The 26,539-nt window shown below is 32.6% G+C and overlaps 1 protein-coding gene across 1 annotated transcript; it reads left to right on the forward strand.

The window, feature by feature from the left end:
* The first annotated feature begins 23,952 nt into the window (after positions 1-23,952).
* WRKY71 (WRKY DNA-binding protein 71) lies at positions 23,953-26,280 on the forward strand. The gene is made up of 3 exons (XM_086417453.1): positions 23,953-24,475; positions 25,089-25,232; positions 25,801-26,280. The coding sequence occupies exons 1-3, from the start codon at positions 24,030-24,032 to the stop codon at positions 26,138-26,140; spliced, it is 930 nt and encodes a 309-aa protein (XP_086273579.1). The 5' UTR covers positions 23,953-24,029; the 3' UTR covers positions 26,141-26,280.
* Positions 26,281-26,539: the final 259 nt, after the last annotated feature.

Consider the following 26,539-nt stretch of genomic DNA (forward strand, 5'->3'; position numbering starts at 1 on the left):
ATGATCTCCTCACCGTAGAGAACATCCTCACCAAAAATCAGCCCATTCCAAGACCTCTAACCCATGTTTTGAAAAATGTTTTGCCAAAATGTTTGTTGCTGAACACCCCCCATATATATATGGGTCCTACACTTGAGGAGATCATCCTTACCAAAAATCAGCTCATTCCAAAACTTCTAACCCCATCAAAATTGATTTACAAAAAATGGATGGTCCACGATTTTTCAACGTGTAAACATGGGGCTAAACATTTCGGAATGGGCTGATTTTTGGGGAGGATGATCTTCTAATCATAGAGATCATCCTCACCAAAAATCAGCTCATTCCAAAACTTCTAACCCATGTAGGACAAAAAACGTTTGTTAAAGTGTGTGGTAAAACTTAGGGTGCTGAACATTTCCCATATATATATATGGGTCAGGTTCAAGGGCCATGTGAGAAAACATGTAAGAAAACTTTCGGCGGTAAATAAAATTTTAAAATATGGGTTAGAAATTTTAGATTGAGCTGATTTTTTGTGAGGATGATCTCTATGATGAGAAGATCATCCAAAAAAACAAATCAGGCCAATCTGAAACTTCTAACCCCATTAAAAGTGATTTAGAATGTGGATCGTCGATTTTTTTTCAATTTTTATCACTAATTTGTAAATCACTTTTGATGGATTTAGAGGTTTCTGATTGAGCTGATTTTTTGTGAGGATGATCTTCTCATCATAGTGACCATCCTTGCAAAAAATCAGCTCAATCCAAAACCTCTAACCCTTATTTTGAAAAACGAAAGTTTTCTTACATGTTTTCTCACATGGCCCTTGATATAAGGTCCCTTTCAGCAACAAACATTTTGGCAAAACATTTTTCAAAACATGGGTTAGAGGTTTTGGAATGGGCTGATTTTTGGTGAGGATGATCTCTATGGTGAGGAGATCATCCTCACCAAAAATCAGCCCATTCCAAAACTTCTAGCCCCATGTTTACAAGTTGGGAAATCGTGGACCGTCCATTTTTTGTAAGCCATTTTTGATGGGTAAGAGGTTTTGGAATGGGCTGATTTTTGGTAATGATGATCTCCTCACCGTAGAGATCATCCTCACCAAAAATCAGCCCATTCCAAAACCTCTAACCCATATTTTGAAAAATGTTTTGCCAAAATGTTTGTCAAAATGTTTGTTGCTGAACATTTCCCACTCCTCACCATAGAGATCATGCTCATCAAAAATCAGCCCATTCCAAAACCTCTAACCCATGTTTTGAAAAATGTTTTGCCAAAATGTTTGTTGCTGAAAGGGACCCTATATATATATATATATAGGGAAATGTTCAGCAACAAACATTTTGGCAAAACATTTTTCAAAACATGGGTTAAAGGTTTTGGAATGAGCTGATTTTTGGTGAGGATGATCTCTACGGTGAGGAGATCATCATCACCAAAAATCAGCCCATTCCAAGACCTCTAACCCATGTTTTGAAAAATGTTTTGCCAAAATGTTTGTCAAAATGTTTGTTGCTGAACGCCCCCCATATATATATATATATATATATATATATAGGGAAATGTTCAGCACCCTAAGTTTTACCACATACTTTAACAAACATTTTTTGTCCTACATGGGTTAGAAGTTTTGGAATGGGCTGATTTTTGGTGAGGATGATCTCTATGATTAGAAGATCATCCTCCCCAAAAATCAGCCCATTCCGAAATGTTTAACCCCATGTTTACAAGTTGAAAAATGGTGGACCGTCCATTTTTTGTAAATCATTTTTGATGGGGTTAGAAGTTTTGGAATGAGCTGATTTTTGGTGAGCATGATCTCCTCACCATAGAGATCATCCTCACCAAAAATCAGCCCATTCCGAAACTTCTAACCCATGTAGGACAAAACGCATTTGTTAAAGTGTGTGGTAAAACTTAGGGTGCCGAACGGGACCCATGGGTTAGAGGTTTTGGAATGGGCTGATTTTTGGTGAGGATGATCTCTACGGTGAGGAGATCATCCTCACCAAAAATCAGCCAATTCCAAAACTTCTAGCCCCAGTTTACAAGTTGAAAAATCGTGGACCGTCCATTTTTTGTAAACCAGTTTTGATGGGGTTAGAAGTTTTTGAATGGGCTGATTTTTGGTGATGATGATCTCCTCACCGTAGAGATCATCTTCACCAAAAATCAGCTCATTCCAAGACCTCTAACCCATGTTTTGCCAAAATGTTTGTTGCTGAACATTTCCCTATATATATATATATATATATATATATATATATATATAGATATATATATATATGGGTCAGGTTCAAGGCCATATGAGAAAACATATGTAAAAACTTTCGTTTTTCAAAAAAATTTAAAATATGGGTTAGAAATTTTGGATTGAGCTGATTTTTTGTGAGGATGATCTCTATGATGGGAAGATCATCAAAAAAAAAAAAAAAAAATCAGCCCAATCTGAAACTTCTAACCCCATTAAAAGTGATTTAGAATGTGGACCATCGATTTTACCAATTTTTATCACTAATTTGTAAATCACTTTTGATGGATTTAGAAGTTTTCTGATTGAGCTGATTTTTTGTGAGGATGATTTTTTCATCATTTTTCATCAAGGATCCCTAGGCTCCTACGAATGACTCATGAGAAAAACACATGATCCAACCCTTTAAATGCAGAATCAAATAGTTGAAATGTATCCTCGGAATAAGTATCTTCGAGATTTGTGTTATCAAGATATTTGTAAATCTCAACCATTAAATTTTGTATTTAAAGGGTTGGGATCATGTTTTTTTTCCTTTTCATGCGTCATTCTTAGGAGTCAACGGATCCCAACCCTATACATATAGGACATCATTTGGTGGATAAAATTGTAGACAACATTCGACTGTTTTAACACGAAATTCAATGATTGAGAGTTATTTATATTTCAATAACACACATCTCAATGATACTTATATCGAGGATTGATCCCAATAGTTGTATTCTACTTTTTCCATGAGTCACTCGAACTGACCTTATATATATATATTATTAAATATACATGATACATAAGTAACAAACCTAACTCTCGAATCGAAACTCGACCTTAAGGATGAAGTGGGCCTAGTTTGGTAACTAAATGGGCCTAATCTCACTACCCAAGCTTGGTTCATGTTGGACTTGATCTGGCTAAAGCTTGCTCCATTGACAACCCTCCGAGTGTCAATGGGTATCCATTTACCGGGAAATGAAATCGAAAATTCCGGTATGTTCCCTTTTTATTGGAACTGATTAAAGCTGTGTCTAATATGGAACGGAGCCAATAGGAACCGAAACCATTAGGTTCTATGCAATGGGTACCCAGTACAGATTTATTTTTGTCAAGCTTTTTTTTGTACATAATTTAAGGGTTTCCTAATCATGACTTTGAGTCTCTAAATGCCTCTCCATGTAAAGTGATCACTTACCTACTGTAACACGCGACAAGATGGGATGGTGCGTGCGGCCCAAGTAAACTAGTCTCACCTAAGGTGGGGATACTCCTTGAGTTAAAAATAAATAAATTAACATCTATATATAAACTAAAATAATGGAGTTTGAAATGGCTCATCTCTTCTAAAAGCTTATCACTTGTAAATAATATGATTTTTAATTTTTGAAAAAAGTCATTAAATTATATTTTTTGTGGAATAAATTATAATTAAGTCGATACTTTGTAGATAACATGTTATTTTTTAGAAGGAATTTTTTTTAATAATTATTTGAAAATAATTTTTTCTCATTTAATTCTTGAGAACAAGAACCAATGGGTACCCGTGATTTTTGGTTGTTACGATTCCACTTATTTTAAATTCGGATCAGAAACTGACCCATTGACACCCTACCTATGATCAGCACCATTGGGTGTCAAATAAGTGTGATGATATAAAATAGTGCCTTATCTAGATTGGGCACAACGCCTATTTCAATGTTGAATCGATCTAATGCATATCCCAAGGTACTAATGGAAATGTATCTTGAGGACATTCTAGGTGTATATCTCAAGATCTATACCAAGCCCATCTCTCGTACAATGTGTCATGATTGAGATTGAAACTTATCTAAGTAGGAAGAGATTTACAAATGGAAAGACTCCAAATTGGTAGAAAAATTATCTTATTTGGGAAAGGAGGGGATATTGATTAGATAGTTAGAATTTTGAATTAATTTGGACAGATAATTCCTCCTCCCCCATCTATTGATGTTATTCTCTCAACGTTAAGCCTAGGTCCTAAAACATAAAACCAACTCCCTTTTTTTACATTTCTTAAGTGTAATCTATTTATTAATTAGTTACATTATAATTTATTAAGGTGTATCAATTAAATTATTGGGGAAAATCCTCAAATAATTACAGGCATTTCTATTTATTTCAAAAGTGTTATAAGTGTTAAAAAAATTATCGCATAGTGTTGATACTTTAAGAAGGATTTGTCAACACTTTTAGTAGTTTAGAAAATTTCGATAATTATTTGAGAAATTTTCCTACATGTTATTTCCTTCATTTCAAACACTATCGTTCCCTTAATCGTTTATGTTGAATTAATTGTTTCACATAATCAAACATCAAAGTCCTATTTTCCCATGATCATTTTCTTGATGAATTCATATTTTCACGAAAATGTGTTATTTGCAAAAATACAAACCTTTAATGTTATTTCCTCACGATTACCCTTACCCTGAAACTAAAAACAAACCCTCTTACGACATTACTTGGTACAATCAAACAAAAGAAAAAGAAATTACCCCAAAATACCTATTTTCTCAAAGCACATTTTCCAATAATATATATATTTCTTAAATATTTTTTTCTAGAATCACACATACACACCCAAAAGAGTAAGAGTCTTATGTTTTTATTTTTTTATTTTTTACCCTCCCCTTCATATCGTAAGCATCCCCACCCTTTAGGTGAAACTAATTCTACGGTCACATGCACTGTCCCCTTGGAAAGTCCTACGTGAAATTAGTTGAGTTAAGGATCAATGAGGCCTTAGAGAGTGGCCTCAAGAAATTCATTTCTTCGTGAGATTTTGAACACTTAACCTACTCTTTCCGGGGAGATTATCCAGGCTCGGCTTACCACCAGGACAACCCTTTGGGATTGAGAAGGGGGGTAGTTAATCCCGTTATTTTCTACCTTAATAAAAGGAGGATTGGATTGGAATCATTCATTTTTTTCAACGAAAAAAAGGAGTAAAAAGAGTCTTATTCAAACGCGGCTTAAAGAAGCTCTCTCTTAAATGTGCTTTAACACATGGTGGTGGGTCAAAAGTTTAAACTCTGAAAGTCACCCGTGACCATGAATAGATCAAAAAGTCAAGTCAAGCTTGATGCAGTCTTTTCTTCCTACTGCTCTTTTTTCCTTGATTTGGTAAAGATACCACGGTAGATGGGGTCCACATGAAACTGATGTCCAAGAAGACTTGAACCCAAGGCATGATTAAAATCCATATCACTGTCATCTTATTGGCCAAATCACCTATTTTTATATATATCATGATCTCCACGTCAACAATATCCACCCAAAAAAGGTGACAAAGACAATCTCCTAATTCTAATTAATTATTCAGATTAAATCTAACTTGATTGATTATTATTCCATGGGTTTGTGGCTCATCACTCTTAATAGAGCTAGGTTGCTTTACCATTAGATTATAGAGGATGGGATCTATCTACTTGTTCATGAGATTTGAAGGTTCAAGGAGAAAGAATCTTTAAGTTGAAGATGAGGTAGTAAAACTTTTATCATAGAAATACAAGATAGAAATAATCAAAGGTTTTTATAAGAAAATTGAAGCTAAGGGTCTTTCTATTATTTTATAGACAAAGTTCTTCTGTTAAGTTTGTAAGGATTGGGCACTCACATATCAAAGATTATACAAGCATTTAATATGAAATGCTTCTCAAATTAAGTTACGCCTAAGAGAAATAATTAAGAATCGTGATAATCTTAACTTACCTCCATGGCATACTTAATTGACACTCCTAAAGTGACATGTTTGGGAATTGTAGATCTGTATGTCTCAAGATACACAACTATATTTTCCCATAAAAAATGTATCTTGAGAGAATTGTATATCTCGAGGAGTACAAATTTACAGTTTTCAAACCTATCATATCAAGGTGTCGATTGAGTATACCATGTGGGTAAGTCATATTATCACAACGCAATAATTAATGAGCAATATTTCTTCGAACGGTTGGCTCAATGACAATATTAGATCCAATAAGCGGTGAGAGCCCGTAAATTGTGTGTTTGATACCTAATATGAGCAATATTTCCTTGAAACCATTTGCAAGGGCACTCCCTCACGTTCCCGGTGCATGCGATATACAGGCATTGCACTAGCCTAGAGGAAGGACCCATATATACCTTGGCTCATCCAATCCCCTTAATCGGACGTAAGTCTAGACACCTTGTTATAATAATAATAATAATTAATGAATTTCTAAGGCCTTGAACAAATTGAAAGAGAATTTTCCTTTAAGTGAATCAAAGAATATTTCTAGGTCCCGAGAAGACAAAATCTATGAGGTTTTCCTTCAATTAAAAAACATGTTAAATATATCTAATTCTCACCAAAAACCTCTAGTGACTCTTCAAAATTACCCTTATGCAATAGTACCTTTAAAAGTAATAATTGGACTTATGGCATGATTTATGATAGGTTGATGCACAGTCATTATATCATAAATTCCGGGGTATAATCATATTATAATGGTGTGGTAAGATGACTACCTCGTAACAATATAAAAAGTAAAAAATAAAATAAAAAATGACGGCAGTTACAAACAATAAATTGGCTCTATAATAGGTGTCTATTATTTTACAATTATTGGAATAGGTACCTGGTGTAGGATCATCATGGCTGTTACATTACCCTTATGACTGTGATCCTTTCAAATCATGATCAACACGTAATATTACATCATATTTATATAATTTCTTTCTCATATATATATATATATTAACATTCACCTCCAACCCATTGAACCATGCTTTAGAAGTATATCATATATACTTTATTTAACTCACCTATATAACATGTATTTAATTACATGCAAAGAAATATGAGCCACCATCCATTTGATAGATCAATGAACAATCATGCATCCAAGTGTACCTTTACAACCACCATTGTTCTAAGTGTACATCACAATGTGTCTCACGTCGTAATCGCACACCTAGAAATGGTACTCAAGTCATGTAGTCTTGCTCATACTTGATATTGGGGATAACTTTACCGAAAGCTTGAAGTAGACAATTATACTCACTTGCTAAAGCTTTAGCATTCTCCATATTGATATGTGGGCCTTCTATGGCATGAATAACTTGTCCATCTCTCTTTTTTAGCCTATAAAATGGGTTGGATTTTATTTGAAATACGAGGGATTTATTTAGAATCCAAATTTAATTGGTTTGAGTTCTTAGAATAGATCCGAATAAAAAATGGATTGAATATAATTTGATATTCTTTGATCCAAGTCAGATACAAATTTATATACCTATAATCGATTAGATCTGTATGATATATTGCTTTGAAAATTATATTTTTAAATTTTTTAAAATATATTTTTTCTATTACTTTATACAACATGAGTTCTTATAAAATAAAATGATTATAACGACAAAAGAGAATAATATAATAATTAGCAAGGAAGTATAATAAAAAAATGTTGAACAACATGTAATTAATCGACCCAACCCAAATCAAGCAATTAGGTTCGAATTGGGTCTAGATTAAGCAAAAGAAAAGTGGTTTCGATTTGATTTTACCTAGTGGGATTACAGTCAAATATGGATTTGGGTCCAGATAAAAATTTTCAGAACTTAATTTGCATGTACGCATGTTTGGATCGGATCCGACCCATTTTAAGCCCAATACTCCTATATACTATAAATACCATAATCCTTGCCTAGTCATGTCTTCAAATTATTGATGTCAGGCATACCTTTTGTAGCAATAGTCAAGCATGCCATTAATAAATAATGGCATATGGTTAAAGGGATATAGTAATGTTTGAGACCTCGAGAATGTCAATATCATTTACAAACATGTGTTTTTCATATCCATCTTTAAAGAAGATATCTCTTATTTGTATTTTAGTGTAAAAAGGAAGGGTCTTTATGAAAATTTTGCAATGAAATTTATTTTTAATAATATTTGAAATTTTATGATATTTACAACAATACTATTGCATAATTAGCAATTTAGCTTAAAATTCTTTTTTTTTCACTCTAAAAAGACAAATAATGATTCTTTTTACAGAGATTTATGTGGTTCCTCCTATGGATGTACATTTTACCCAAATCGAAAATCGGACCGAAAAAACAGGTTGAACCCATTCGAGTTAAGATTTAACCGAAACCGAAATTTTTTGATCTAAGTCTGGGCTTACCCATCCAAAACTGGACCGAATATGAAATAAAGATCGATATTGAATCGAAATCCGATCTATTATAATATCTTTATTTTTAGTAGTTCTAGCACAAATTAGCACTTGGCGAGTTGGTAAGACTTAGTGCATTTGCTAAATCCAAGGACTCCCCTGGAATCCATTTTGTATAAAAATATTTCAATCAAATATTTGAAATTTTGATTCTACCCGAACCCAAGATTTTCGGGTTGATCTCGATTTTAGCCATACCCAGACCAAATCCAAAAATTTGGTTTGGTCATGTTCGGATTTTCCCGAATGTACATCCCTAGTTCTCCCAAGATTGAGATAAGTCCACGGATCCATACATCTTTTCAAGGAACAAAAAGAGAAATATAATACCCAAAAAAATATGGAAATACCATCAAGAATCCTCAACTGAGTGGGACGAAAAACTGTTGAATGATTAATAGTACTCCTTGATAACTAGTACTATCAGACTCCAAGAATTAGATCATATAATATGCATCCTTTAGATAAATCTCAATTGTTGGATTTTATATTTACATGGTCGCGACTGCGTGTTTATTTATGACTCTGAATTTCTGGATCTGCTCCTCTAAGTCACCGTGTACAAAGGCTGCTTGACAGCAAGTAGTTGCCAGAAGTTTAGGTCAAACATTATGAAAAGAGCCACAATAATGGACCGCAGTTTGTTTTAACCCCAATGGACAAAAACTTCATTGTAGTCCACACCTTCCTTCTTTCTCAGAGTACCTTTTCATGATCAACCATGGCTTGTATAATTGTCCAACTGCCAACATCTGAAACTCCACTCATATAAAAATGCCAACTTTATAATTATTTGTGCTTAATCAAAATTTCATGGATCGGAGTCTCTTACCGAATTATAATTCTCAACTAGAGCTTAATAAACTTAGTAATTTAATTCAATCTAATTGTAATTGGGCAGGGCTCCATGGCTTGTGAAAAAATACATGATCTTGACCATGTAAACAATCCACTTTTCATGATTTATCTTTCGATACATATCAATGGCATATGTATTATTGTGGAGATATGTATAAATCTTGACCATTGGATTTCGTAAACACGGTGCTTACATGCATCCAATCCTGATCGATTATAATAATATCTGTTTGGATCAAGCATATATTGCTTCTTCAAGGACATTTTTAATAGTTCATAGTGGGTTCCAAGCCCATGAAGATGTTCAAATCTAGTGTTTAGAAATCACCAATCAAATTTAATTGGTCAGTAAGCCCAAAAGAGTGCCTCATGGTTGGAGACACCGATCAAAAAAATTTCCCATCTTGGGCTTCATACAGAAGCCCATTTTTGGTTTCGAAGACCATGATGAGAGATGCTTTAATCGAATGGCTAGAATCAAAGTTTGCTATCCAGTAGAGGAGAAAACTTTATTTCCCTTAAATATATATATAGTCTTCAGCTTAACCAAGCAAATATTTTTTTGCTATAAATTCATTGATTTCAACCTTGTACTAATCATTAGAAACCTGTCAACTTAAATAAAATGTGAACTCACTTAAGCGGTTTTATGCTCTTCCACCGACTAATCCCAACAAAACCCTAAGGAAGAACAAGAAGGATAGAAAAAAAATGTATTTTGGGAATGAGAACAACTGCAACTACCTGCAAATTGATTTATATATCAAATATTTAAATGAATCTTGACATATACTGGCTTCAATATAAACAATTCCATATTTAAAATAGAGGATTGGAAGTAGAATAAAGTCTACATCACATGCTACCCATGTCAAAGAAATAACAAATTTCAATTAAAAAAATTGATTAAAATATGAATGCAACCAAGTTGTTACTTTCGGATGGGGCGACGGGAACATAAAAAGAAAATTTAAAGATTCTTGTAAATTTAATTATATTTCCTAATTAGGGTATTGAAAAACTCTTGATCGGAAATTCATGCATTATTACGAATCTATGAATCACACTATTGTATTTTATAGATATATTGGATCATGTTGGTGATTGATCACTAGGGATTTACTATTCTTGGATATTATTTTACATGCTCGGCGACATAGTGAAAATAAACATGAAAACTAGTGTTTTAGGGTTTTGAGGTCAGAGAGAGGTGTTGGAGGAAATCAAGGCAATAATTCTGACTTAGAATTAGTGAATCACTTTTATTGCATCCTATACATGGGAACTGGCACTGCTGGACCACATAAAATCTTGTGTCTTGTGGTGCTTTGTGATTGACTCTTTTGTTTAAAAAAAAAAAAATTTATTTTCATGATTTGATATGGGGTTTCACACTACAATATATTTCTTAAAAATTTACTAAAATCAGCTATAATTATCTAACCTCTCAAATAGGTATTTAATACATTTTTGGGTTACATATAATACTAGAGATAAGTACACTTGGACTATACTTTAGGTTCCTAAAAGTTTGCTTAATTTCCTACCACAAACTTCATTCTTTAAAGGCAAAAGTAAGGTGCGTATGAATTTGTAATGAAATAAAACACATCCATAAAGTGAAACACAACAAATCCCCTCTCTCTTTCACTGACCAAGTCCTCTCTCTCTCTTTCAAGTCTTAACTAATCAAACCACCTTTCTTTTCAAATCAATTTATTTGGTGGTAGAATCAAACTACACCCTTTTGAATTTTAGTAAAGTCTTTATCTTTGATCAACTCAATTATTTATTGTGGTGGTAGAATCAAACCACACCCTTTTGATTTCTGTTAAAGTAGATGGTCTTAAGTGAATTTGAAATGGTAAGCTAGACTTATTGTAAAAGCATTGTCTAATATATAATACTTGATGATTCAATCAGGAATATAAAATAAAAATCTTTGACATATCTTCTCCTGTCCAAGAAAACAAAATTGATTGGTGGAGTAGGAGATTTAAATAAAAAATTGGTGCAAGAAAATAACATAATTTTTTATTTTTTTTTTAAGTTATAGAACTCTCTAAACACTTTAGTAGTTAGAAACAGTCAAAGTTTTTTCTGGTCAGGAGAGAACTTGACTAAATGAAATCCCTTCACATTGAAATTTGAACTGGGTTGAGATTTAAAATTTCAAGTGGATGGAAAAGACATCAACAAGGTTAAATCTATCAAAAGTATTTCTTTGTAAGGGTCTCATCAGGGTTTTAAAACCCAATATCTTTTCTCGTTTTGTCTCGTCCTCGGATCCACTCATCCGCAAATACCAAGCTGACTCTCTTGCGTCAACCTATTATAATCTACCAAAATTATAAGTTTTCTTATTTTAAGATGGATAGCCTTACTAAGTTAGTAAGGAGTTCACCCTTACTAAGGGTTCTTGAGATCATCTCTTGGCATCCAAAAAACATGATCTGATGTTTTAGGGTTGTAGAGGATGGAATTCTTTGAATTTTCAAAAAAAAAAAAAAAAAAAAACAAGGATTATTTTTCACCATTGAATTTTATTTTTAAATTTGAGAGTTATGTGGAAGTTCGATAACCATTCATTTTCAAAACCTTGGGACTTAATTCAAAAGAAATTGTTTTTTTGCCTTTTTTGGATCTTTGTTTTTCAAAGAAACTTATTAGAGGGCTGTGGTGTTGGATTTGATGCGGTAATCCATTTGAGCAAAATGACCCTCAGTGAGGATCAAAATCTTACTATGCTATTAAGGAAAGGGTTTCACTTACCAATTCACTTACCAAAAGCTAAAAAAACATCAAATCACGAAAAAATAATTATTTTACAAGAAAAATACACAGCCAAGTTTTCATCAACTCAAACGATGTATTTAAAATATGAGAGCTGTTGTTGGCACCCCACCTTTAACTTATTACATCTCAATTAAAAAAAGTAAGTCAATGGTTGAGATTTTATATGAGCATAAGCCTGACTGTAAACAACTGCTGAAGTTATTTGAATATGTTATAATTCTTTGTAATGTTGGTGTGATAACTTGAATCAAACTGGTGTAATGTTTGAAGGGTGTGTTTTAATCTATAATTAGGGTGTGATAAATAATTTATGAAATTGAGGTGTAATAAGTAAAAGTTGGGGCTCTAAAATATATAAGGAGTCATCTAGGATCTTGGACGAGTCGATGTGGTGGAGGATTCACCAACCATCCCAGTTGCCTCCAAGATTGGATGACAAGGATGAGTTTTAAAACAATGGGTCTCATCGGTCAACTTGTCAAATTTTCTTGTGAAACTTCTTTCTTATTATTTTCTTTCTCTTCCTTTTCAAAGAATAATCTAGCCAATCATGGAGGTTACTTCTAATTCGTATACAATATTTTTACATGGGCGAGATTTTGCTATAGTCCAACGAAAATGTTTGTTAGTTGGAGACCCATGGGTCTTCTAAATTTCACATATCCATCTTTATAGCCTAAGGGCATGTCTTGATTTTTTTTTTTTATAAATAATATGTGATCAATCCCTTAAACGCTTTAAAACTCACCTAGAATAAGATATCCTCAACTTGAATAGGATATCCATGGAGTGGACTTGACACAATGATGCTCTTGACAACAGATTTCATAATCTATCTCAAGATACATGAAATGAAGAAAAAATATTTTTATTGATTTGATGATAAAATAGAGATACAAATCTCAGTACACTTGATTAATAAAGTATTTTTCTCTGATTACCAGTCAGATATAAAATTGATAATGTGTAATTTTCTTCTATCTCGGTTTCACACTTGATCGACTAAGAAGATGATGCTTAATTTGTAGGCGACGGCTTGCGATGTTTGATATTCTGTAACGATTTTGTATGAATTCTTCTCTTTGAACTTCGCGTTTTATCAACTTAAAAAGATTACTTGATTTTCGTAAAAAGATTTTTAGGCGTGATGTTCTCTAAAATCAAAGTCCAAGTCTTTCTTGAAGAATCTTTCTTCTTCTTTGAAAGAAGGCTTAAAAGTTTCTTCTTCTTTAATTAAAGAAAGAGTTTTTGTTTTCTGAGAGAAAATAATCTAGAGATCCTTCAAAATGAGGAGGTTTATGAACTTAAGATAAATTAACATTTCAACTATGTCTTTGACTTACTGGACTTTAACTAGTTAGTGTAAAGGTTAAATTAGTCAAATTCTAATTTTGATGACTCTATGAATTTTTAATGAGCCAAAGTTATTTGTTTAGGTGTAAGACCCAATATTTAATATGAATCACTTGGATTTATTTAGTTCATGAGCTTTATCTAGAAAAGTTAAGCCCAAGCATAGGGCCCTCATTCCCTATCAATCAACCTAATTTAGATATGTAGGCCACTTTCTAACTCATAAGGACTTTATCTTGATTTATGAAATATGTATAGACTTTCCTACAATTTCGATGTCTATAGTATACTTTCGTGAAATTTGCACTATCTTTGAAGTGAACCTATCACACATTTTTGTGACATGCAAATGGTTCTTCATATGTAATAAAAATGAAAAAAATATAATTAAATAGATAGACAAATAAATTTGTTCTAATTTCTAATACAACATCTAGGCTGAATTGACCCTCTTCATATAGGTAAATGTCTCAAAAAGATTTTTATTTGGAATGATTTTTTGGAGACCAATTGGGGTGCCCAGTCAAAAATCTGATGGAGGATTGTAAAAAGACACTCTTCGGGACTGAAACTTCTTTGGCATCGCTTTGATCCTTTAGGGTCCGAAACCCATTAGGCTTCGTATGGGTCCATTTGACCTTTAGGCTGATGAGGGGCCATCCAATTTGGATGGAATTCTTTTTCATGAGTTGTGACCCATACTTATGAAAAAGGAACTCATATGTGTTCGCGTGCACATCGCACACAATCCCAACTTTGTAAATGTGAACTCCAACAGGAATTAATATCCCTAAATTTTAATTGTTGGATTTCTTATTTACTCGGTCACAATTGTGTATGAACATATGAGTTCATTTTCACGAGTCTACATATTCCAAAAACATGTCAAATGTTGATCATTATCCCATAGTAGAATTGATTAAATGACGAAATAGAATCCATATCACCGACCCTAATAACTGGGATAAGGTACAAAGGTGATGGTTGGTAAGCTTTAGCTATTAAGGTTTCCAAAATTTTGGTTGAATGGTGAATCGGTGAGCTTACCACTTTAATAAAGTGCAAATTTCACATTAACACGTTAAGTAATGAATAAGTGGTGTTATTTTTGGTCGGTAAGACAGTCCATATCGGATGTGAACAACAAATTGAATAAGCCAAAGTAGCTCCATACATCATTTAACAGGTGTGGTTGTATATAACGTAGTGTTATTCATTTACATTTTTATGCAAGAGTCCGACTAGCCTTACTAACTAGTAAGGAAAGAAGACCTTATTAAGACTCATCCACCATCAAAACAAAATCTTGAGATTCATAACAAATCTCAAGATTTTGTTTTGATGGTGGATGAACTTTAGTAAAGTCTTTTTTCTTCACTAAGTTAGTCAAGAAAGTTAGTTTTTTTTTATTCAATTATGTTAGACCAATAGACGAGCGAGAAACTTCCATTCTCATAAAGTAATTAAGATTGAATTTGCATATTTAATAAATCATATAATTGAGCTTTTGGTATCATAAGGGGTAACCGAAGGCATGAGCCATATGTGTTTGTGCATGGGTGTGTATGTACAATGACCATTATTTGAGGTACACTTCTTGATTTTGGTGAAAATAAGATGATATCCAAAGGTTCTTAAATTAACTTATTACTTGACTTTGGTCTTTCATGAACAACCAATATAAAGTGATTGAAGTACTTTCATCTTTAATTTCTTTTTCCTCAAAATCAATTGTCTTCAACCTATTGAAAAAGACTTGTTTGCCCCTATCTTCAGCTCCTAAATTTTATCTCCTTCAACCTTCAAACCTCAATACCAAGAAAAAGATTTTGAAAAAAAAAAATAAAAAAATCAAAGAGATTTGAAAATAGATTGTAAATGACAAGGATTAAAAAAATGTTTAATCCAAAAGAGGTTAAAGATAACAAGATTTCAGAGAAAAAAAATCTAGGGTTTCTAATAATGAGGATGCTATCATAGGCATTTTGATCATTTTCAATTAGTCAATCAAGAAAGATAGAAATTAATGGCACATTTTGTCAATCCTTAAATGTTATCAGAATTATTATGTTCATTGGAAAGTAAAATTAAATCAAATTTCACAAAATACTGGATCGACCAATTACATGAAGTTGCGTGTATTAAGGTCATCCCCAATTTACAAAATTACCCACATTATATATTATGTGATGGATCGATTGAGATTTGTGAAATCTTGAATTGTGAAGTTAATTAATTAAAAAACATTATATATTGTTGTTGCATGTAAGCCCACAGTGTTGATTAGATTGTGAAGTGTGAAATGTTGCTTGTTAGGGTTTTGGTTTGTGATGGAGGTGAGAGACGTCTATATCTGGTGTAATATATATGGGAATCGACCTAACAAAAAACCTGCCCTCCCATTGATGGAGACCCCAAGACAAAAGAAGGGGCCAAATCCCATAATAATAGATACTTAAAACCACACAACAAAAGTCAACAATATCAGGCTCTTTTTATATTCTTTTCTTCTCTCTCATAAAAAGTCGTACCATTCAAGCAACCGCCCCTTCTTCCAAACAACACTTGAGATTCGATACCGTCACACTTCTCTTTCTCTTTCAAACCAGTTATCAATGGTCTTCTAGACTATCTCTTTCTCTCTTAGAATCAATTATATTTAGGGTTCTAAAGCTAGGGTTTTTTATTTAGGAACGGATTCTACTGAGTCTGGGTTGACTCAGTCAAAGTTGAAAAAACAATCCGTCCAAAAGTAGTTCAACTTGATTTTGATATAAATTGACAAATATATGAATAACTTCAAAAATAATTATTTATATTATAATTTTATTAATAGTAATGTAATCATAGAATCTTAACTCACTAGGATTTAGTTGAGATGGCAAGACAAGACGGGTCCGGTTTACTCCCTAAATTATGACTTTGAGTCTTTATATGACACTCCACGTAAAGTGGCCACTTACCTGCTGCAACACATGACAAGGTGGGATGGTGCGTGCGGGCCCAGGTAGATTAGTCTTACCTAAGATGGGAATACTCCTTAGACTATAATAAAAATGAAAATAATCATAGAATCTTATTAGTGTTTTAGGGAACAAAATCGACAATAAGTCAAAATTACCATACCATGCATATTTTTAAAATATTTAACATGTATGAAGTATTATTTAATAAATAGGATAGCTTGCTATATTTGCATTTCCTTAAATTTACTTTTATTTCCTTAGTTTGACTTTTTACTTTGATGTCAAAAATTAAATATAAAATTAAATTTAGATAAATGTAATTCAAACAAGACTGATAAGAAAATTCCATTACCATTTGGGGGATAAGATGAGTGTGGTGTGTGGCATGACAGTTTTGGTTTCTGGAGTGTCCAAAATCTTATTTTATGTTAACGAAGAATGCTTAATATCTTAAAAACCATTGGTATAAAAATAAAAATCAAAAATCAAAATCAATTCAAATCACTTGACTCAATGGGCATTTAAAACCTTTCGATCAATTTTTCAAAAAGATTTGACAAGGCATTATTTTGTGTGTGTAGTGTTAAACCAAAATACCCAGCAACAAGTATTAACTATCCCTGAAAAGGAGGTGATCTAACCGTGCCTTCCTATACGACTATCATTTTACAATTTCATCATGGTCAATTATTTTCATTCCGCATCCCCTCTTTGCGGTTAAGTTAACACTACAGGAAAACTGAAAATTTTGATAAGAAAATTCGATGGACCAAATCCCACAAATTTTAGAAATTGAATTTCAACAGTTATGGGCTATCAAAAATTTTTATGTTCCCCAATTAGACGGCTTTGAGCCATTAAATTTCTTCCATCCTCCATTAATTTGACAGTTTCGATCTGTCGAAAAAAAATTGAAATTGAAAATTTAAACTTTTTGATCCGTTGAATTTTATGAAATTCAACATCATTGGGCCGTCAAATATAGGCTTTTTTCACGTTGTGTAGCGACTTCGGGCATGCCCTGCTTTCATAGTGTGATGGGCGGTATGTACAAGGCTCCGGAAAGATTTCAGCCTCGTATAGTTTACCGACATTTACTAGTGATTCCAACTTCATGCAAGCGAGTTGGAACTTACAATATGAATTAAGGACAAGTTTTTCGGGGTTAACTCACCATTGTGGGATTACGACCCTTTGTGTTGGCCATTGTGGCCTTTGTGTTGCTCAAGGCATGATGACTTGATGTCATCCTCACCTTTCTCTAACTTATTGATGCCAGTCTATTCAAAATTATAAACCTCAATGGTGGCAACTAAACACAAGGGTTGCATGCATCGCAAGACTTAACTTAGAACCTTACGATACAAGTTGACGACAACCATGCACCACCTATATCCGCATTCCCAAAGGGACCCCAGTCGACCAAAATTTTCAAAAACTTGGACGAATTAAGTCCATTTTCAGGTGGATTAATGAGGCAATTGAATCATAGTACAAAACTTGCTTGGTGGCCTTAGAGTCGATTCAGTTGATGATTTTGAATAGAAAGTCCTTTACCATTCAATTGCTATACTTAAATAAAGCTTTAGATTCCTAATTTGACACTAGATACACCTGCAAACGCACCATAGTTATCCAAACTTGCAAAACAATATTAGAAATGAAAAATAAAAAATGTAAATAATCTTGAAATAAGAGATTCTTAGTTGAACTAAACTTTAAAAAAATAAAAAAAAATAAATAAAAAAAATTGTTAAAATAGCATGATAACTTTTTTTTACTAAATTAGGAAAGCTTTGACCTTCAAATTGAAATTTGATACCCAAAATGAAATTTTCCAAGATGTTTAAGGCCGACGAAATAATGCCATTTGATATTTCAACCTAATTTCTTCTGACAAAGGTGTCATTTGTGACCTGTTCTACATCATATAATTACAACAAACTATCACAATTCTTTTTGTTGGAACCCCAAATTTCATTTACTATAAAAAATAAGCGATGACATTAAACCAGAAATTATCATAAAAATATTTTCTCAGTACACAAAGAAAATCTAATTGAAATATTTCCTTTTGATGCTAGACGTACGGCCAACTTTTATTGAAGAGATGGTGGGCCTACATGATTCAATTAGAAGAGCTAGAACCTATAATTTCAGTGTGTAATCTCATTTTGGATTACATGCATGGTAGTCGGACACTCTCTGATATGATCAAAGATGCCCAAGCTGATATCAAAGTGGTATGATGATGATGATCATAACCATCTGATCTTTGGACTTTTTTTTATTTATATATTATTAATTTCTTATTAGTCCAAAATTAGGTGAGAGGCCTACATCATTCAAAATCAACAATGTTGCCAAAATGTGGCCAATGTTTCTCTTTAGCACGTATAGAACATTGAAGGAATGATAACGAAACCAACGAAATGACATATATCTAACTTCACAATAATGTGAATTTTCTTTTTAATTAATCCTTCTCTCAAATTACAATTCATAGACGGTACTTGTTACATCTCAACCATTAACGATTTAATTAGAAAGTTTTAGAGTTGGCATCTCTAGTCAATTATGTAAGGGCAGCGTTCAAGGGACATAAGTAAAAACATATGTAAAAATAATCATTTAAAAAAATGTGTTAGAAGTTTTGGATTGATCTGATTTTTAGTGAGGATGATCTCTATCATGAGAAGATCATCCTCACAACAACAAAAAAAAATCAACCAAATCTGAAACTTCTAAATTCATCAAAAGTGATTTACAAATTATTAATAAAAAAAATGGACGGTCCACATTATAAATCCCTTTTGATGGGGTTAGAAGATTTAGATTGGGCTGATTTTTTGTGAGGATGATCTTCTCATAGAACTTCTCATCCTAGAGATCATTCTCACAAAAAATCAGCTCAATCCGAAATTTCTAACCCATATTTTTAAAAATGATATATTTTTAAAAATGATTGTTTTTACTAATGTCCCTGAAACGCTCCCCATTTTATAATTCTGTCTCTAATCACATTTGCTAAAAAACAAATAGAAAAATGGTACTTAAAAAATAATTTTAAAGGGGGAGGATCAAACCCTTTAAATATTTTTAAAATTATTTCTCAATATTTATATAATTATACTTTACTTATTATAAGTTAGTATTATATGTTCTGTTGTAAAATCTTATTTTTCTCATAGATAAAAACTTTAATTAAATCACTAGAATAAATTAAATATTTTACAACTAAAGCACAAATCTGATTGTACTTGGCCGAGTTTGCATTAACTCGTCCCATATTTTCATTGTGGATCTTGGGTGAGTCAATGTGATGGATGAGTGACATTGACTATCTCACACGGTAGCTTCATAGGCCAAGATGATTCTCACAAGTCATGATGGAAAATGAATGAGAAAACATGTGTGATACATTTTGAAATACAATAGATCCAGATCTAGTTAATTTTTTAATATGTAGTACAATTTTTACGAACATAAGTATGAATAAATGTACACTAATTTTCCTTGAAAAAGATAATATAATTTGGAATATATAATATAAATACATAAAAATATATATGGCAAATAGTTCGTATTAATTTAACAAACTCGATTATTTACTAGAAAGTACTTACTGTTGTGGAAAGCACATTGCCAAAAATATGGTTGCTTGAGATAAACAACAACTACCACAGAATCTTATCCCAAAGAATTGAGTCCATGGTACTTCATACCACTCTGTCCATAGTCAAGTCTTATGTTAATAAAAATGTATTCATATTTTCTTGCATTATCTCCATTCCTGTTCTTTTGAATTTCCTTTAATTTTAAAATTTTTAACGGGAATATTTCTTCTAATTAGGAGTTTAATTTACCTTCATTGGATATGTTCAAATCATCTTAACCGATCCTTTTACTTAATTTATTATATATTAGAGTTGTTTTTAAATATTTATGGATTTGTTCATTTATAATTTTTTTTTTTTTAGTCTTTTCATTCATACAGCGCAACATCCTGATCTTGCTAAGCCCAATTTATCAACATGATGCTTAATATTCAACTTTGTATAATTGCTTAAGATGTGTCGGTGCATTTTTTGGCCTTCCACTCTTCGAGATATGTGCACTAATCTTTCACGTTAAATATTCTTCTTTGAGATGTATATTTGAAGTTGATGAGATTGATTATTTCTCTCCTATGAAACAGTTGGATTTCGATCTTCTTCTAGTAAGATAATTTGATTTTGGTCTTCTTCTCTAGTGAAATGATAAGATCTTCTTTTTCGACTAGTTAGAATTTGAGTGTGGTGCATGCCAAAGATCCTTTGAAGTTTAAGTCAGATATCTATAAAAACAAATAATGAAAACAAATTTGTAAAAAATGATAGAACAATGAAGTTGCAAGTTAGAGGTGTTTAATGTCTAAAGGTTTAAATACCTTTCTCAATCGTAAAGAGAGGTTTTATAGCTAAAATCCATATGCAAATGTAAGATGAGCTAAGTAGTTGAGATGCACTTGAGTGCTTTGAAAAATGTGTGCAACACATTTAGATAAGCATTTGAGCTTGATGTGTAAGTGTTTTAGATCATTAATATAAAGTAGAGAAATAAAGATTTTTGACATATAATGTCTTATCAATCTGACAAGATCTTGTCTGCATCTCATTTAACATGAAAAGATGTGCTTAAATTTATATACATAATATGAATTAGATACGAGCTAGGGATCAAATACGTGTTCGAGATCACATATGAGCTAGGGATTAGATACGTGTCAAGGATTGATCCATGCTTGAGTTCAGATCAGATACGTGTTAGGGATTAGTATGAGTCCATATTTAGGTAAGAGACGAGCTAGGGATCAGATATGAGCTTGGTTCAGATTAAATATGAGTAGGTGTGGATTTACAATACGGGCAATTGTCCCCATAAGAATTTTTAAAAAATAAATGAACCCTTATTGATAATTCAATATAATTTGAGTTTGTCTCCATAAATTTTTTGAAAATTTCCCTCACGCCTTCCCCACTCATTTTTTGGGTTGGTTGGAACCACTCTATTTGGTTAATATTTGAGATACAACTTGTATTTTTCAATCATGACATTTGAGACCATCTTTTGCTTTCAAATCAATAACATGCACGTCCTTTCAATTTTTAGTGGATACTTGAGATACCCTATGCTTATAAATTATTGATATACACCCCTCCTCTCCTCCAATATTTATGTTGATTTGGATATTGCTCCTCGTTTGGGTGAATATTTGAGAAGTTCTTATCTTTTCAAATTGAAGACATGCCCCATTGACCTCATTCTTATTTTCTATCTTAACAAAAATAACTTAAACATCCTCATCTTCAACCTGTAACTAAAAATCCTTCATTTTTATCCTGAAATCAGTCATGACCTCCAAACTCAACTTCATTCAAAAATTATTTTTAATCTATTTAACCTCATCTTTAATTCATAATTTTGACCCTCGCAATTATCTCTTTATAGAAAGTCCTAAAATTTTCTTTTACAAAAATATTATATTCTATCCTAAGAATCCTATCTTGTTCTTTAAATTTAAAAGTTAAAATAGATTACTCCTATGGTTCGAGGTTAGAGTAAAATATTTTTACTCAAGATGTTGAAGATGCAAAACTTTTGGAATAGATATCAAAAAAATTTCATTTTAAGATGAAGTCAAGGGTATTGAGGTTATTTTACATTAATTTATTAGAAAATACTAAGGTCTCAAAGGAATGTGGACATTTTGTTCAATATCTGAGATCCCTATCTATGTTTTTCAACAGTTGACAATACCCTTTGACTTAGGTATTCTCTCATAGATTAATGAGAAATGACCTAAATGCCCTTTTCTTCAATCTATATAAATTTTCTTTTCAAAGCCCCTCATCTTCAAGGTATTCCCTTATCGGGCAATTATAATTTTCCCCCTCTATAAGAAAATCGTAACTATACTTATAGATACGAGTTCGGATTTAGATCAGATACTAGCTCAAGCTTAGATACAAGTTAGAGTTCAAATCAAATGCGAGCTAGGGATTAAATCAGATGCTGGCGCAGGTTTAGATTCATGATTGGGTTACATTACGAGGTCAAATTCAAATCATATATGAGTTAGGGATTAGATGCGAGCTATATACTCTCGCTCAATTGTGAATTGCTTAACATAATTATTTAAATAACAAGTTCGAGCTCCATCTTGTTATGCGAGAATATTTTATATTTAGGCTAAGGATTAGATCAATGCGAGCTAAGGACTGTATACGAGCTCGAATTTAAATCAGATACAAGCTCAAATTCATATCAGATATGTGTTAAGGATTAAATATGAGTTAGGGATTAGATCAGATGTGTGCTTGAATTTAAATACTTGGTGTTTGGCTTCAGATCAGATACATATTAGGAATCAGATACGAGTTCAAATTCAGATCAGATACAAGTTATGTGTATCGCTCAATTATGAATTGCTTAAAATAATTATTTAAATAACGAGATTGGGTTTTGTCTTGTTATGTTATAATAGTTTATATTTGGGGATACGTGATATATCTTATTACCAAAAGATGCCTTCTGTTGTTCTATTTATTTTTGTTAATAAAAAATAAATAAATAAGATTTGCATTACAATGTCCTTTTCTTTATTAATTCCTTTGACTTTTGATATTTTTTCATCAGATTCACACATGTTGAAGACCTGTTAAATCATGTATATCTTGGGGCCCATAGTGTATGTTTGAGATCATGGGTCCAAAGTCCAGCATCAAAAAAATAATTAAATAAATAAAATAAAATAAAATAAAGATCATCCGTACATTAAGGGTGATGGGTCAAGTCCGAGATGACAAATTCTCTTGATTGAAATAAAATTTAATATCTACCAAAAATAACTAAAAATTGTGAGAATCACTATAACTATTAGCTAACTTTACTTGTTAAAAATTAAAATAGAGTAATTCTAATGGCACTTCAACTTTAGCTAATAACGCACCAATCCTTTTGAAATTAGTAGTGGTTTACATATTGATGGTGTATTCTAAGTAAAAGTTGGTGTGCTAATTGCAGCACTCTTAAAATAAGAAAATGCCCATTTTATTTAGTTGATATAACACCACTTAAGTGCTGATTATTGGATGACGTCATGTCCATTTACAATCCTTATATCTATGGTTGATATCATGGATGTAATATATTTAACTTACACAAGGATCTATGTTATCATAATTCTTAAATACAATAATTGTGACGGATTTTGAAACCGTAGGCGTCACATAAATTCGTAGAACGACGCTGACGTCTACACCCATCAGCAATAATCCACGTGGAAAATCAGTCAAAGTTTCCCACGTGTCGAATATCATGTCGGCTATGGTCAAATGCCGGTGTTTCCTCCGCAACACGTGTAAACAAGATCTCTAAAAAGAAAACCAATAGTGAAGTTGGAAACCTTGACCACCACTCAAAAAGTTTTGGACTGGCTATAACCGGTGGCCATTGCTGACTCACTAATCTCCATGATAAAACCAAAACTTAAGAACATTAAACAGAAACCACTCTTTGTTTCTCAAACCTCTCTTCTCTGCAATTTTCTTCCTTACTTCCATGTCTGATGAAACTAGAGATCTATACCACCATCACCCATTCAACGATGTTGATAGCCGAAACATCAGTGGGTCCACCTTCCCATTCTCTAATGATCCTTCAATTTTCAATCCAACGGTTCCTACTGCACCAGTTGGCTCATCATCTTACAATCTACATGGATTTGATCCATCTTACATGAGCTTCACTGATTGTTTACATGGCTCTATGGACTATACTACAGTAGCAAGAGCCTTCGATTTGTCGTGTTCTTCGTCTGAAGTTTTTACTTCTTTAGATGAAGGTCAGAAGAAGAGTGGTCTTAGAGATTCAGTGGGGACTATTCCAGTAACACTCAATTCTTCGATCTCATCGTCGTCTAATGAATCGGTTGCCGAAGAAGATTCGATAAAGAAAGATCGACAGTCGAAAGGTTTTGAAGATGGAGTTGAAAGCTCTAAGAAAGTGTAGGTTTGATTATTTTTTTTAAAGTTCTTGTAAAGTTTCCATATCTTTCTCTTACAGAGAATTTTCAAGGTCTTTCACTTCTCAAGACCATTCAAACACTAAGGCCTTTTTTCCTACCTTTTCAGTAATTAAAATTCCCTTTTTGAAGAACAAAAAGAAGTCTAAAAATGTATATATTTATTCATTTTATCTTGACAAAGTTCTAAGAAAGTGTAGGTTTAATTTTTTTAAAACTTCTTACTTGTTATATCTTCTCTTACATAAATTTCCCAATTCTCAAGCCTAGTCGGACCCTAAGGCCTTTTTTTTTTTTCCGTCCTTTTCATTAATGAAAATTCTCTTTTTGAAGAACACAAAGAAGTCAGAAAAAATATATAATACATACAAAAATCCTTGAGGTTTGTTGAATGCAACATTAGATTATGGGTATATCTTAAACATTCAGAAAAGATCCTCAATTACATGCATCTTTCTTCATAGTATCAACTTATTAGTATGTGATCTTGTTAACTTATTCAGAAAATATCCTCAATTGTATGCATCTTTCTTCATAGTCAACTTATTAGATATGATTTAAGCTTGGTATTGAAAAGTTTGTGGTTAATTTATCAGGAACAAACCCAAAAAGAAAGGAGAGAAAAGGCAAAGAGAGCCGCGATTCGCATTCATGACTAAGAGTGAGGTGGATCATCTTGAAGATGGTTACAGATGGAGAAAATATGGGCAAAAGGCAGTCAAGAACAGTCCTTATCCAAGGTTTGTATGCCAAATTACATACACCCATACACACACTTATAAGGTTTAGAATCTTGTATTGAGGCATTGTTGTCTCCGTTAGGATGAAAATCGTGACACAATTGGAGATAATCCCATAACATTCAATTTCCTTCTGATCTCGGCCAGAGCTGATTCATTCCGAGATGGTACGAAATTTTAAACATGGACACTCACTAAAATTTGGAAGAATGACATGGTTATAATTATGATTTTCAATGTGAGATCTTAAGCATATAAAATATTTTGTATAGCCTTTTAGGAATAAAACTAAGACTTTTAATCCAACAGAAAAGGTAAATAATGGATATATATTGATGAACTCATTTGATGATATTAGATTTGTTAGCTTTTCTTGAATATCTTTATACCTATAACATTGACTAATGGAAGACACATCCACCACCAAATCGAATTGCACTAACCATTAATGTCTTTACGTCGTGTCACATTTTTTTTAATAATGATTTTATACTTCACAGAGAATGTAAGATTGATAGAATGCAATATAATTTTTTGTAATTTCATAACCCTATGATTTCAATTGCAGAAGCTATTACAGGTGCACCACTCAGAAGTGCACAGTGAAGAAAAGAGTGGAGAGATCTTTCCAAGATCCATCAATAGTGATTACCACTTATGAAGGCCAACATAACCATCAAAGCCCGGCGACAATTCGAGGAAATATGGCTGGAATGTTAGCACCTTCTATGTTAACATCACAACTGATGGGGCCGAGCTTCCATCGAGAACTACTTCAGGTACCCAACCAAGGTCACACAAACTCCAATTATCCACCACACTTCACTACTCTTCAGCAGCTTCAGCTTCCTGACTATGGTCTTTTACAAGACATAGTTCCTTCATTCAACCACAAACACCAGCCATGAAGCGTTTGCTCTCTCTCTTTCTCATTGTAAATTTATTTAGTTTTGGATACGTGAACTAAGACCTATATGGTACCCTTCTAGTATTAATTTCAGTTTTCTGACTTGTTAAGAGTAATATATATATTCTTCTTGATCTCACAAAACCCACTTTAAATTTTCTGTGAGAAAGTGAATCATGGTGAACCCATTGATACAGAAGCAGTCTGGTTAAGCCCAATCTTTAAAATCTTGTCTTGAGGTAATGAGGAGAAAAATCGAGATGGTCTCGGCCAAAACATTCTGAGATATTTTGAAACATTCGATGTTTTAGGGTAAAAGTTTTGTTCTGGTCTCGGATTGTTTCACCACAACATTTCGAAATGGAATGAAACTTTAAACCTCTGGTTAAGATTGCCAATA

Source organism: Akebia trifoliata, chromosome 11 (assembly GCF_017979445.1).
Source record: "Akebia trifoliata isolate Shusen 1 chromosome 11, ASM1797944v1, whole genome shotgun sequence".
In the NCBI taxonomy this organism is placed as follows: Eukaryota; Viridiplantae; Streptophyta; class Magnoliopsida; order Ranunculales; family Lardizabalaceae; genus Akebia; species Akebia trifoliata.